General features: G+C 26.9%; 1 protein-coding gene across 1 annotated transcript in view; it reads left to right on the top strand.

Moving 5' to 3' along the window:
• The window catches only part of LOC136080649 (uncharacterized), a 273327-nt gene that overhangs the window by 31551 nt on the left and 226237 nt on the right, over positions 1–15539 (top strand). The window contains exon 2 of the mRNA XM_065797575.1: positions 7513–7549. Within this exon, the coding sequence (XP_065653647.1) occupies positions 7513–7549 (37 nt within the window). The remainder of the gene's footprint in view (positions 1–7512; positions 7550–15539) is intronic.

Genomic DNA, 15539 nt, shown 5'->3' with positions numbered 1-15539 from the left:
ATAAATAAAAAAAAACCACTCTGATTGATTTTAAAAAGAATCCAAACGGTTGTTCTTATTTATGGATCTCACTATGCTAGATTTTAAATGTTTCTTTTAAGTAAAGTAAAGCTCTAGTAAAAAATCAAGATAACAAAAAATTTTTTTTTTTTTTTTTAAATGTTGTTATCACAATTCACCATAACAAAGTTTATTAATGATATTACTCTCTTAATATAAATTGATGTATATATCTCTTTTTTTCATCACCTTGGGTAGGGTGGGTTAAAACTTAAATATTATTTTTTTGTAATAATAAATAGTTTTTACATAAAACACAAATTTTTCATAAAAAAAGTCAAACTTAACTTTATACAAAAATTAATATACAAAAAGATTATATACAAGTATCAACTTAATAAAGATATAGATAGACACTATACATACACCTATCAAGAAGAGTATATAGATTTAGTTAAGTGAATCTATATAAACTTATTAATAAGTATATTTAAAGTTGTTAATAACTACATTCCTGAGTCCTCTGCCATCCCTCTTCCATCATCAGGCCCATATGCGGAAGGCCCTTTTTGATTTAGGCCCAGGGTGGCTTTGACGCCAAACCAAGAAATCACTCCTAGACTAGTCTATATTTAAAACAAAAATAATAAATAAGTGTTCAAAAAATTAAAATGAAAAATAAAAATTGAAACACAGTAAAAAACTTACAAAGGAGGTCTTGGTTTTCACTCTGGGTGCCAGATGACAGTGATAACGTGGATGAAGCTGATAAATTTATTTTTTTAAATTTTTAATATGAAAGAAGTTTAATAAAATTACAAAAAATAGTGTTCATTTAGTAAAAAACCATTTAAAAAAACAAATTTACAACATCATTAAGATATATCTACCAAGTCCCTCCCTCTTGCGCCTCTTACCTCCTTTAGTGTCTAGAGTGTCTTTAGTGTAATAGAAAGTGAAAAATATATTCAAGACAAACTGCACAGCATCAAGACAAGCAGAAGTCATTTTTTTAAGCTGGTTATTAATGAAGCTTATACAAGTGTTAGTAGTTAGCAATGGAGCATATATTGATTTTAAAATGTTAGAGGCAAGAGTATTCCCAAAAAAATCTGTTCTTCTGCAAAACTGAGCAGCTGGATTAGATTTACTATTTGTAATTATTAGCACATTTTCACTAATTGACTACCAGAAACATGATCAAAAGTTGCATCCTCACCAAAACATAAAACTTTTTCATTCAAGGCTCAGTAGGGAGTTTTCCAAAAAATGCAAGCACGCACATTTCTTTTATTGCAGTTTTATTAAAAAATGCCTCACTTAGAATTGCAAAATTTTACATTTTACTGTTCCAACAGTGAGGAAATGTTTAAACTCACTGTAATGCTTGATAAAAATGAAACAATTATGAAAAAGAATATGAAGCCAATTTCCATGATATCTAGGAATAATACTTCGTAGTAGATCGTTTTCATTTAAAAAATTTACAAATCCTTTTGGATCACCTTTGGCATCTATAAACCTCATTTTGTTCATGGCTAAAATAATTTTAACTGCCATTCATCATTTCCAAATAACTAACAACTCTCACACTCAAGAGAACATTCAAGCGACATGAAACTGCACACTCATGCGACATGAAACTGCAATTGTGTCAAGATGGTGCAAATGACAGTTCAGCTCATTCAAATTCTTGCCCCAGGTTGCACAAACTTTGCTTATAGTAAGATGGTTGACTGCAACTCTGTCTGACATTGTGTTAGATAAATTTTCAATAATCGAGTTATGACATTCATCAAAGCTACTTTGGTAAAAATCTGAATAAACAAATGCCATATAATCAATTGAAGCGCATATATGACTTTCATAATCAAATGCTGTTCCTCCTGGTAACTGATCTAGAGCAAACACAAGAGATTTATCTAAAGATGTTAAGTTAATGCTATTAATGTGGACACTTTCTTGTGTTGTAGCATCAAACCCAAGAGTAGGATTACTATTATGCATAGCCCACTCTGCTGCTTGCAAATCTGGAATACTGCCAAGTTCACAAGCTCTTTGCTTAACAGTACTTCGATGAGGAATATTTTTAAAAATAACACCCATATAATACCCTATTTTGCTCATAAGATATGGAATGTTACTTGTTGGTTATATTACACAACAGCATATTATAAATTATTATTCTTATTTGTAATAAATGTTTTTTCATCTTCTGGCATAATTACATTTCTTTCCTTCTTAATTTGGAGCAAATCATTCTTCAAACTAGCAATTACCCTGTTACTTGTAAAAAACAGCAGCATTATGCTTAGTTTTAAGTTGCCTTAACTTATGCTTTTCATTTAATTTTCAAAGCTTTATTTTCAGCTTTAAAGTGACGAATCTGCTCACTGTAATTTTATTTTTTTTGTGTGTGTTTTTTCAGATCTGGTATTTCTGCCCTTAAAGCTTTGGTTATTTTTTTTTTTTGTTTAACATTTTGTCTTATAACATGTAATTGGTTTGGCATGCTGCTTAATTCAGCTTTTAAAAATGCTAACTTGTTCCAACATTATTTGTAAGAATTAGCTTTTTTTCTTATATAGGGTCTAATTTCTCTCTAAATATATGTTTAGTTACGTTTCATTCGCTATAACCTGTAGATGTTGATGTTCAACTAATTAAAGGAGATAAAACATTCCTTTTGGTATATGAAACATCTGAGAAGCCTGATGATAATACAATATTAGGCAAACTTGATATATGGCTTAAAAAAGGTTTATTGCAAAATTCATAAAAACGCTTACTGTCCTCAGCCCTGTTATAATTTCTAGACCAATTCAATAATTTATTTATGAGACTTTTAACCTGATTTTTACATGTTTCTATCTTAAAATGTCAGTGACTTGTTGAGATGTTTTGAGAAACGAATCACTATTTTTTGCGAATAATAAAAAAATATGTCCATTTCTACAGACTGTATTACACTCTGTATTAGAGTCGATGCCTATTTGCGACAATTCAAAATTAGCAGTTAAATACTTTTTGCATTCACTATAAAACACAAAATTTGTTTTTGGCCCCGTGAAAGCAGAAAAAAGGTAAATTTTTATAAATAAAATATGATATATTTAAAAGTGGTAAATATAATGACATTATATTTACCATTATTTAAATATATTATACTTTGTTTATAAAAATTAAATCCTCCTCACTGCGAGTGTATCGCATTATTGAAGCTTAAAAGTTATCTAATAAGAGTATAATGTTAAGGTGTCTGAGTATGCTTTTTTTTCAATGAAATTTGGCAAGTAGTAAGAAAAAAGGTTATTAAGGGTGAGAGAATATATCAGAAAAATGAATCAGCATTCCTTTGATTTATACCTGATGTCCAAACAACAACAAAACTTTACCTAATTGGAGTAGAGTTTTAAAGTGTCTGAGCATGCTTTTTTTCCAATGAAATTGGGCAGGTAGTAAGAAAAAAGGTTATTAAAAGTGAGAGAATATTATTATATATATTAGAATATATATTATATATATTAGAAAAATGAACCAGCATTCCTTCGATATATACTTGATGTCCAAAAAACAAGCAAATTTTTAAAAACAATCAAATTCATAATAAATAAAATTTTACATAAAAAAATCCATGCAAAATTAAAGTTCCATAATTCTAGTTTTCAAAAAATATCTATGTTGATACATATTTCTAAAAAATAACAGAGCAAAACAAGTTCATACCATGCAACTTTTCAACAAACTTGAAAAAGCGTATCACAGAATTGGGCCGAAAAAATGGTTTCGTAAAATCCGCATTTCCTAATAATAATAACCTATATATAAATTAATATATAATTATATATATTATTTTATATATAATATATTACATATAATATATTAATTATTTTATTTACAATAATATATAATTATATATATTTATATATAAATAACTTATATAAAAATAATATATAACTTACTCATAATATTTTGTATATTATGATACTAAATTGTATAATAAAATTGTAAAATTAACAATATTGTTAATATTACAAGCGTACAATTTTAAATCAAAGTCAAAAAATATCAATGATTAAAAAATAAGGTAGATGCATAACGATAAAGCCAATTTTTGCATTTATATGTAAACACTTAATACTTATATCTCACGGTGGGTAAACTTTGTTAAAATCAGTCATTTTGCTTGCATACAATATAGAAAAATTAATGGAAAAGAGTGGATCTGTAAAAGCAATTTAAAATTCTCTTTTTAAATGTTTCTGACTAAACCAAAGATTTGATTAAACTCGAAGCAGTTTTACTATCACTACAGAAACGAAACTTTATATTTTGATCATTTTAAAAATGCTAAAAGATTGAGAGAGTTGCCTCTATTAAACAAGGAAAATGCTTTCAACCGGTCAAAGTAATAAATTTCCTCAACAAGATCATCTTCTTTAAGGTCATTTGAATAGAATTTTGCAAGTTGACGAGCTTTGTCATCTTGTGAAGAAGGGTCTTCAGACTGAAGCCAGATAACGGAAAACTGAGAAGAAATCTTTTTCACCACATTAAACCTTGATTGAATTTGTAGAATTATGTGGTCCAATGTCACGTTGAAAATATTTACTTCAAAATTCTTTTCTGTATTTTCGAGATAGTGGGCTGTATTTGATGGTTCCTCGTGGAATTTTTCCACTCTTCTTGTGCGTTTCACTTTAAATTTTGTATCAAAGCCTAGGTTTCTAGCCGCTAGTTTTGCTTCAGTCAAAATACAATTCCACGACGAACAAATGCGACCTAGGTCATCTAGAAGTTGTTGAATGAGGATGACTGGATTAACCACTCTGGTTCCCTTATTTTGATGACGAGCAACTGTTTCAAGATGATTTTTTAATGTTTCGTTGTGACGAGAAATAAGTTCAAGGCAACTTAAAAAGTTCCCTTTCTTGTTCTTCTTCATCGACGAATATTGCACTAAAACAATAATTTCTACGTTAGTTAAATGTATATCATAGAAGTTCTGTAATAATAAAGAACTTATTCTTAATTATTTAGAGTTCTGGCCTAGAATATTTACTCCTAAATGATAAGTTATGAGATGCTAAAAATAAAGTTGCATCTAAAATACAACGAAGTATTTCACGCCATCTGGCTACTTCCTTTCTTAGTACCTTTTGGAACTCTGAGTCAATTCCGTGCTGATTGACAAAAGCTGAGTGTAAAGTCTTCCAATTGAGATAATGACTTTAATGAACTGGGTTGCTTTGATGACTTTTGATACGATCGCTCAATTTTCTCCTGTCATTTCTCATTCCTCCATTCCAGCGAAGAAGAAGAGATTGATCCCCATTGGATCCGGAATTTTCCCATCCAAATAAAGAACACGGGAAACAAAGAAGAGAGTTAGACAATGGGATCCATATCAAATAATCTCTTTGAAATTTTTCTCCATTAGGCGATGCAATGAAAAGAACTTCTTTTGGGAAGGCCCTGTTATTAGAAGCATCTCGTGGGAAATCATCAGGTAAAGTTGACGGACCTTTTTGATTATTTCTTCTTTTTCTTTTTGCTCAAGAATCGATGGCAGCGTTGAAAATGACCCAGTGTGCTGGGTCATTTTCAACGCCTGAATTTATAAAAATGAATTAAAACCTTATATTTAATTAATTATTTAACTATTTTGAACTATTGTTTGTGTAAAAACCTTTATTTTCTTTGGGTTTTAATTCATCATTAAAACTGTCATCTGTTTCATTTTCCAGTGAACCAAGAGAATGTAGATCAACGATATCCTCAACGCAATCATCATAATCATAATACGATAATTCTATTGTTTGTTCTGATTTATTAAATTCGGCCAACTTGAAAAATGATTAATTATTATTCGTAAATTGCTTCGAAAAAAAAAATATATATATATGTATATATATATATATATACATATATATATATATATATATATATATATACATACATATATATACATATATATATATATATATATATATATATATATATATATATATATATATATATATATATATATATATAATGTATATATATATATATATACATACATATATATATACATATATATATATAAATATATATATATATATATATATATATATATATACATACATATATATACATATATATATATATATATATATATATATATATATATATATATATATATATATATATGTATATATATATATATATATATATATGTATATATAAATATATATATATATATATATATATATATATATATATATATATATATATATATATATATATATATATATATATATATATATATATATATATATAGACCTATATATTTCTACTAACTTACCTTCAAATCAGTATTTTGATTAATAGCTTTGTAAAACCAACGTGTTTCTTGGAGCGTTTGTTTATTTTTTTCATATTCTTTTGCCCTTTTTGAAGCCAATGCCCTATTTTGGGCACCAGAAAGTAATTTACAATTCATTATTTATAGTTACTGTAAATAACCGTACGTATCAATAAAATAATAGCATAGTTGACTACGCAAGCTCATCAAAAAATTATAAACTCAATCTCAAAAAGCTAATGTCATAAATCAATATTTCAATAGTTAAATATATATCTTAAACATGAATTACCATAACTAAGTTGATTGTAAAGAGTTAAAAAATATTTACTAATACTGTCTAAATTCTGAATAGAATTATTCATAAATTGTATTCACAGTTTGTTATTGCTAATTATCAACGTATACGTTTATTTTTACTTTAGTCTGATGAATGCAAAAATCTCAAGGGACATTTTTAATTTAATTGCGTGTAGAGTACGAAATCGATGATGAGTTTGTATTTTAAAATTTTTTCGCGAAGTTAAAAATAATGATATAACGCGAGTAATATATACATTTTAATTATGGCACTTTAAGATTAAAAAAACTATTTTTATTTTACTTCGGCATCTGGCGCCCCATCGACATCTGCCGCCCGAGACAAACTGTCCCTTTGCCCCCCCCCCTCTCGGCGGCCCTGGTAGGTTTTGTTATGATTTTTTAAATTATCTGTTTAAATCTTTTGGGAACCTTATGGGAAACTCGTCAAATTCCCAGATCCTTCGGCCTTGATAAAAACCAGATAAAACCCAATCAAGCGAATGTGCTTTATTTTTTAACCATATGGGGCCCGTCCGGAAACCAAAATACTTACCCGTTAAAATCCCGTTCTCTCAAGCCCAAACAAAAACCATACGGTACCCGTCTGTCAATGTTGGCTGGATAGTTAAGGTCTTTTAGTTAATAATGGTTATTATTATTTTCTTTTTCTTCTAGTCTTATTTGTTTGTATTTATTTATCTTTATTTGTATACATTTTACCTCATTCAATTATTATTTTTTTAATGATTTTTAAATTAGAGAACTTGTTTTATAAAACGTTGTTATAACTATAACTATTATTATAAATTATTATATTAGGAATTAATAAAAAAGATATCTTAGCTTTATTTTTTTCTTTATAGGTGTTTATTATACCAAGTTCATGTGAACTGTATTCAAGTAAGTTTTTTGCTCCCTTTCTAGACTATTTATAGATTTATCATATATTTTTTACATTGAGTTTTCAATAATTATTTGCTTCATCATAAGATGAGTTAATCTTTTATTTTGTTTTGTTTTGGTAATGATAATGTGCAAACAAAAATTTTTTATTCAGAAACAAAAACGATTACTGACTGGGAAAAGTAACTCGAAAAAAATAATTCTGAGTGTAAAAAATAATATTTTTGAATGTTGTTTTGAATGTTTTTGAATGTTGTTCTGAATGTTTGAATGAATCACGATAATAAAATTTCCGATTGACTCATATTTTAATAATTTTTATTTTTATAATTATAATTCATATCCAGGCACGGTCCTTCTGATTTACTAAAGAAGTGTTAAGTTATTATACGCAAGCGCAGTAAATTTTACATTTATCAAGAGTTTTTAAAAATGGCTGCGGATACCGAATATAAAAAATTTCTTATTGACAACGAGCTCCTTTTTCTAATTTTTTATCTTCAGTAGATAAAATATATATAAGTAACTTCCAGAACATCATGCAATGATTCAAATAAAATAAAAAACCTTTCAAAATGAACAAAATTAGGGAACTTACTCAAATGTTATAGCGAATGTAACTATTTTTATTTTAAATGCATTGGATTCCTTAACATATTTCATTTTCAAAATGGTTTCAACCATTTCTGTGTCTTATTTACTTCCAAAGATATACGTGTGTTAGTATTTTCAGTTCATAATTTTTTTATAAAAAGTTTCTTAAAGTACATCATTAAATTTTTGCCACCGAAAAAAAAACTTTTAAAACTTTGTTTTCCAACGTAAAAAGTTGTATTAGCTAACTTCTCATAAAACTTCATTAGTAAATCCAAATCATTTGAACAAATCATGAACATACTTTATTTCGGGGATTTTGCGCATTAGGGTGATACAAATTTAATCAATTTTTGAAAATCAAGTTGGTCCTACTTGGAATGGTTAACCACCAATATGAAAATAATTTTAGGCCTAAAAATTTTGATGACAGATGATTTTAGAGGTCCTGTCGCAGGAATTTTGGTCTGCAAAATTTTTTATCCTGGGCCAAAATTTTCGTTGAAATTTATGGTCCGGCCGGATCAATTTTTTTGATAATTTTGGTCCGCTTTGAAAAAAACGATTCGTGATAATATTTTACAAACAGCGTACAAATTTTGCAGTTTTGATATCGAACCAAAATACTACGTAAAATTTTTGATCCGCGTGAAAAAGTGTAAAATAATAAATTTGATATAAATTTTTTTTTACAGGTTTTTGAAATCAATTATTCAAAAAAACAACGGTTGACCCATTTATAACTTTTCATAACTAAAATTTACGGACATTGATTTATGCTTTTTCACTCTCCCAGCACTTAATGATATTTGCATATCTTTGTAGATCTTGATTTTGATGGCTTTGCCTAGTTGCAAAAAATTTGCGTCTTGGACTATATTTAGACTACACTATCACCATAGTATAGTAAAGCTTGATCTGATTTTTAAATTTGTCTGGAAAACCCTCAATATTCAGAACAAACTTAAAACCGAACTTTAGGGTACATCGATAGTAACCATGGAAAACTATGCTTTGATCCATGCACAAAGCATCCTCATTGATTCCTTGGCTTTCCTGAATCAAAGCTCCTTGTTGATTACATAGCTTTCCAAAAATTTGTAAAAGGTAAAAAGAAACTCTGAATAGTATTTCAGAGAATGAATTTTAGTTTTAATATTTTTATTTTTACTGTTTAAAAAAATATACATATCTTTTCAGAAATGCATTATACAAAATTTTATTTTTGATAAAAAGTACGTACATAAAATGTTACACCGAGTAATAATTTTAACTAATGGATCAATGAAAATTTTATTATATACTTTGGGTGATGGTTTAGAAATGGTTGGGAAATCCTGCTCTAGGTGTACCTAAAATGATTTGGGTTGCCACTATTGAGAAAGTTTAGAGTATTTTTTGGTGCACTTTTCTTTGAAAGTTAAAGCATATGCTGTATGCCCAGCATATGCTTCAGACATGTCTGAAAATTTGTGCTTAGCTTTAAAAAACTATTTTACTGTATAGTGACAAGTGGGCTCATTAAAATCTAATGTAGTTTAGGTTAGTGCAAACTTGAGAGGACTGACAGAGCCTTTTTTTAATGACTATTTTATAAGGAGACGCTAAGAAGTGCATATTACTAAGTCTTATTACAGACCACTGCAAAAATAATGCCGAAATTGTGGCGGAAGAGCGGTCATCAACTCCCTAAATCGTACTATAAAAATGTTCATGGTACGGGCCTGATAATAGACTATTTTACATATTGAAAAAATTAGTTAGTCCTTTGGTCGATGCCTAATGTAAATTGTTAGTGTATTCTACAAAGTTAAGTGTTTTCTATTTATTTAAATGTAACAGCCTAAACAAAATTGTAAATATTTAATTCGTACTTGTGCGTGTTTTGTATAATTTAGGGTACTTTTAGCGGCTGATGTTTTAAATACGTATCTTTTAAATGTATGACAGGGTTCGTAGACAATTTTTCATATAAAATTCCCTGACTTTTTTTAAAAATCAGTCAATTTTCCTGACTATTTTTAACACGAAATAACATTTAAAAAAGCCATCGGCTATTGGATATGTTATAAATGGACATTTTAGGATTGTCAAAACAAATAATTACAATAAAAGCCTTATCGATTCCTGAGTTAACTGTATGGTATCAGCAAGAGAAAAAAACACCATAATTATAAAATAAGTCACTTTCTCTATCAAAATTCCCTGACTATCTAATTAAAAATTAATAATTCCCTAACTATTGACAAAATGTACCAATTTTCCATGTTTTCCAAGTTCGCTACGAAACCTGTATTAATACGTATTGTAGGACTTTTTATGTATGGAAAGATATTTTAAATACGTATCTTTTAAACGTATTAATACTTATTTAGGACTATTTATGTATTATGTACGTAACTTTTCTAGAAAAACTTCGTGTATAATACATCGGTATTTGGTTTTATTTTGCCTTACATTTATTTTACTTAAGTATTCATAGGGTTTGTATTACATAAGTAGACTTGGATTGGACGTAAGCTTTGCTTTTAAATTTATAAGCCATATGCAATTATAAAATTTTTTATTTTTACATTTTATTTCAAAATTATTTCAACAATTGGTTATTTATCCAAATTCTTCATTCATCCATATTATCCATTTATTGTTGTATCAATTAATGTTTTTAGCTTAGCAAATAAATGTACTTAAAAAAACACTTTAAAAAAACAAAGGGGATCTATTAATGGTAACCCCAAGATGTACCTGTATGTACTACATTCGATGTAATACATTAGAATCATTTTGAAAACATTTTAAATCTAAAAATATATTAGGGAAATAATTAAAATTACATTATAATATATTAAAAAAATCTCATTATTAACATCACAAGTACAATATATTAAAACAGAAAAGCGTTAAACTGATCTGCAATGTTACCAGTTAAAAAAGTATTTTTACCTTAAATATGTTAAATTTCTTTTCTTTAACTATTGGCTAATGGCCAATATAGTAAATTTCAAATCATTAAAATTTACAAAGTTGAAACCATATTTCAACAGGTAGTTCAACCATAAAAATAAAATTGAAACCATATTTCAACAGGTAGTTCAACCATAAAAATAAAATTGAAACCATATTTCAACAGGTAGTTCAACCATAAAAATAAAATTGAAACCATATTTCAACAGGTAGTTCAACCATAAAAATAAAATTGAAACCATATTTCAACAGGTAGTTCAACCATAAAAATAAAATTGAAACCATATTTCAACAGGTAGTTCAACCATAAAAATAAAATTGAAACCATATTTCAACAGGTAGTTCAACCATAAAAATAAAATTGAAACCATATTTCAACAGGTAGTTCAACCATAAAAATAAAACTGAAACCATATTTCAACAGGTAGTTCAACCATAAAAATAAAACTGAAACCATATTTCAACAGGTAGTTCAACCATAAAAATAAAATTGAAACCATATTTCAACAGGTAGTTCAACCATAAAAATAAAATTGAAACCATATTTCAACAGGTAGTTCAACCATAAAAATAAAATTGAAACCATATTTCAACAGGTAGTTCAACCATAAAAATAAAATTGAAACCATATTTCAACAGGTAGTTCAACCATAAAAATAAAATTGAAACCATATTTCAACAGGTAGTTCAACCATAAAAATAAAATTGAAACCATATTTCAACAGGTAGTTCAACCATAAAAATAAAACTGAAACCATATTTCAACAGGTAGTTCAACCATAAAAATAAAATTGAAACCATATTTCAACAGGTAGTTCAACCATAAAAATAAAATTGAAACCATATTTCAACAGGTAGTTTAACCATAAAAATAAAATTGAAACCATATTTCAACAGGTAGTTCAACCATAAAAATAAAATTGAAACCATATTTCAACAGGTAGTTCAACCATAAAAATAAAATTGAAACCATATTTCAATAGGTAGTTCAACCATAAAAATAAAATTGAAACCATATTTCAACAGGTAGTTCAACCATAAAAATAAAATTGAAACCATATTTCAACAGGTAGTTCAACCATAAAAATAAAATTGAAACCATATTTCAACAGGTAGTTCAACCATAAAAATAAAATTGAAACCATATTTCAACAGGTAGTTCAACCATAAAAATAAAATTGAAACCATATTTCAACAGGTAGTTCAACCATAAAAATAAAACTGAAACCATATTTCAACAGGTAGTTCAACCATAAAAATAAAATTGAAACCATATTTCAACAGGTAGTTCAACCATAAAAATAAAATTGAAACCATATTTCAACAGGTAGTTCAACCATAAAAATAAAATTGAAACCATATTTCAACAGGTAGTTCAACCATAAAAATAAAATTGAAACCATATTTCAACAGGTAGTTCAACCATAAAAATAAAATTGAAACCATATTTCAACAGGTAGTTCAACCATAAAAATAAAATTGAAACCATATTTCAACAGGTAGTTCAACCATAAAAATAAAACTGAAACCATATTTCAACAGGTAGTTCAACCATAAAAATAAAATTGAAACCATATTTCAACAGGTAGTTCAACCATAAAAATAAAATTGAAACCATATTTCAACAGGTAGTTTAACCATAAAAATAAAATTGAAACCATATTTCAACAGGTAGTTCAACCATAAAAATAAAATTGAAACCATATTTCAACAGGTAGTTCAACCATAAAAATAAAATTGAAACCATATTTCAACAGGTAGTTCAACCATAAAAATAAAATTGAAACCATATTTCAACAGGTAGTTCAACCATAAAAATAAAATTGAAACCATATTTCAACAGGTAGTTCAACCATAAAAATAAAATTGAAACCATATTTCAACAGGTAGTTCAACCATAAAAATAAAATTGAAACCATATTTCAACAGGTAGTTCAACCATAAAAATAAAATTGAAACCATATTTCAACAGGTAGTTCAACCATAAAAATAAAACTGAAACCATATTTCAACAGGTAGTTCAACCATAAAAATAAAATTGAAACCATATTTCAACAGGTAGTTCAACCATAAAAATAAAATTGAAACCATATTTCAACAGGTAGTTCAACCATAAAAATAAAATTGAAACCATATTTCAACAGGTAGTTCAACCATAAAAATAAAATTGAAACCATATTTCAACAGGTAGTTCAACCATAAAAATAAAATTGAAACCATATTTCAACAGGTAGTTCAACCATAAAAATAAAATTGAAACCATATTTCAACAGGTAGTTCAACCATAAAAATAAAATTGAAACCATATTTCAACAGGTAGTTCAATGAAGTTTATACAAAAGGTAGAACTAAAGAAAAAGAAATTTAAAAAAGTAAAAAAGTCAAGTAAAAAACATAATCATATTTTAAACATATTTTAAATCTAAACAAATAAAAAATCATAGTGTATAAAAAATAATATAATGGCAGTCTTAAAAGACTGCCATTATGAATACTTTGAAACTAGATTTGGAAACTTTGTTTTATTTAATTCTGATTAAAAATTAACATTTCTTGTTCTAGCAAAACGTGAAACAAATAGTTGTCAATGAAAGAAGTAGTTGCAAATGACGTAGTGACAAGTAGTGACGTAGGCCTAAGACCGCAACCCTGTTAAAATAAAAGATTACCATGGGTTGGTAACCAAGACTAGGAAAAATTTATATATATATATATATATATACATACATATATTATAAATATGCTCATATCCTGCAACTTATATTGCTTTGTACTTTAACATACAACACATATTTGTCTATGAGAGTAGCAGGTTTCTTTTAGACACCTACCAAATCAAGAAACATTTAAACTTGAAATTTATTGATTGCCATTAAATATGCCAATCAGAAAACAGATTACATTTTAGTACCAATTGTAAAAAAAATTTTATAGCTGCAACTAAATCTAAGAACAAATACCCATTTACTACCAGAAGAAGCTATGCATCATTGTTACTATTTTGAAAAGTGCAAACTTTTAACTCAATTTCTAAGTAACATATAATAACTACACAACCAATTTTAAATTTTAAATAATTAGATATACCTGAAGGAGTTGAACTGTTCAAAAACTGAACAAGAAAGTTATTATTTTTTATTATAGTTGCCAGTGTTAACTTGATCATCACTTAGATAAACTTTGATATTTCCCAGCAAATTTTCCATCATCAAACTAAGGAAATGAAAAAAGAAGCATAAAAAATAGATTTTTATATTTGTAAAAAAAAAAAAAAAATAATAATAATACAAAGTATATAATCTTTACAATCAACAAATATAATCCTAACAATCGACAAATTAAATTACTATTTGAAGAGAATGAATTAAACAAATTAAGATACAAAATTTTACTTTATTTATTTATATATACTTTATATATTTAATATATTTTATATGTACTTTACTTATTTATAACTTATTAGAAATATAAAAATATTTCAATTTTAATAAATTTAAATAAAGTGATATAATAGATAAATTTACTAACTACCCCCTCTTCTTTCTGTTGGCACTCTCACTAAAAAGCAAAACTTTTAACATTAACTTGTTGGCACTCTCACTAAAAAGCAAAACTTTTAACTCTAAAAATTTTTGAAAAAATCATTGTTTCTATCTTGAGCTCATTCTCTTGTTTAGTAATCACCATAAATCTTCTTATTGGACTTGGTCTTACATGACTATTTGAAAAAAATAAACCAGTTATACTAATACGAGTTTTCGTGCCATAAGTTTTTTGTATGATTTATTCAAAATTATCTGGACAAATCACTTTGGTTCTATTGGAATATTTTAGTAAGAACTTTTTTTAATAAGAATTATTTTATCTCAATTTATCTGGTACATTAATTCAAACCTATTTAGTTTTTTTACATCTATGATTTAAGTTTAGTTTTTTTACATCTATGATTTAATTTTAGTACTAATGAATTGATTATAAAGACTCCAGGTTTCGAGTGCTTTTTGTCATAATTTTTTTTTTCCTTATTTGAGGTTTTAAAATATTTTGTTCAGCTTCTTCCAACACTAACTTATATTCACTTTGTGCCGTGTCAGGCTCCTTTAATTTAAAATAATTTGAACTTAATTCTTCCAAAGATTCTGTCTGGAAATCTACATCAATTGGAAGATATGCTGGTCGACCATACATCAGTTGAAATGGTGTGAACTTTGTAGAGTCATGACAATATGTATTGCACGCAAATGAAAAGATATCTAGAAAAATACTCCATTGTTCCTTTTTAAAGGATACATATTTGACTAGCATATTCTGCCAAGTTTGATTAAATCGTTAATCGAGTTTATTAGCCTTAAATCAAAAAAAAATTTGTTTTATAATTTAAATAATTTAAATTAATTGACCTAATTGACTGAATAACTTGAGATATTAT

Source organism: Hydra vulgaris, chromosome 05, assembly GCF_038396675.1.
Source record: "Hydra vulgaris chromosome 05, alternate assembly HydraT2T_AEP".
Classification (NCBI taxonomy): Eukaryota; Metazoa; Cnidaria; class Hydrozoa; order Anthoathecata; family Hydridae; genus Hydra; species Hydra vulgaris.
The sequence above is the reverse complement of the archived record's forward strand: the minus strand, read 5'-3'. Positions and strand labels throughout refer to the sequence as shown.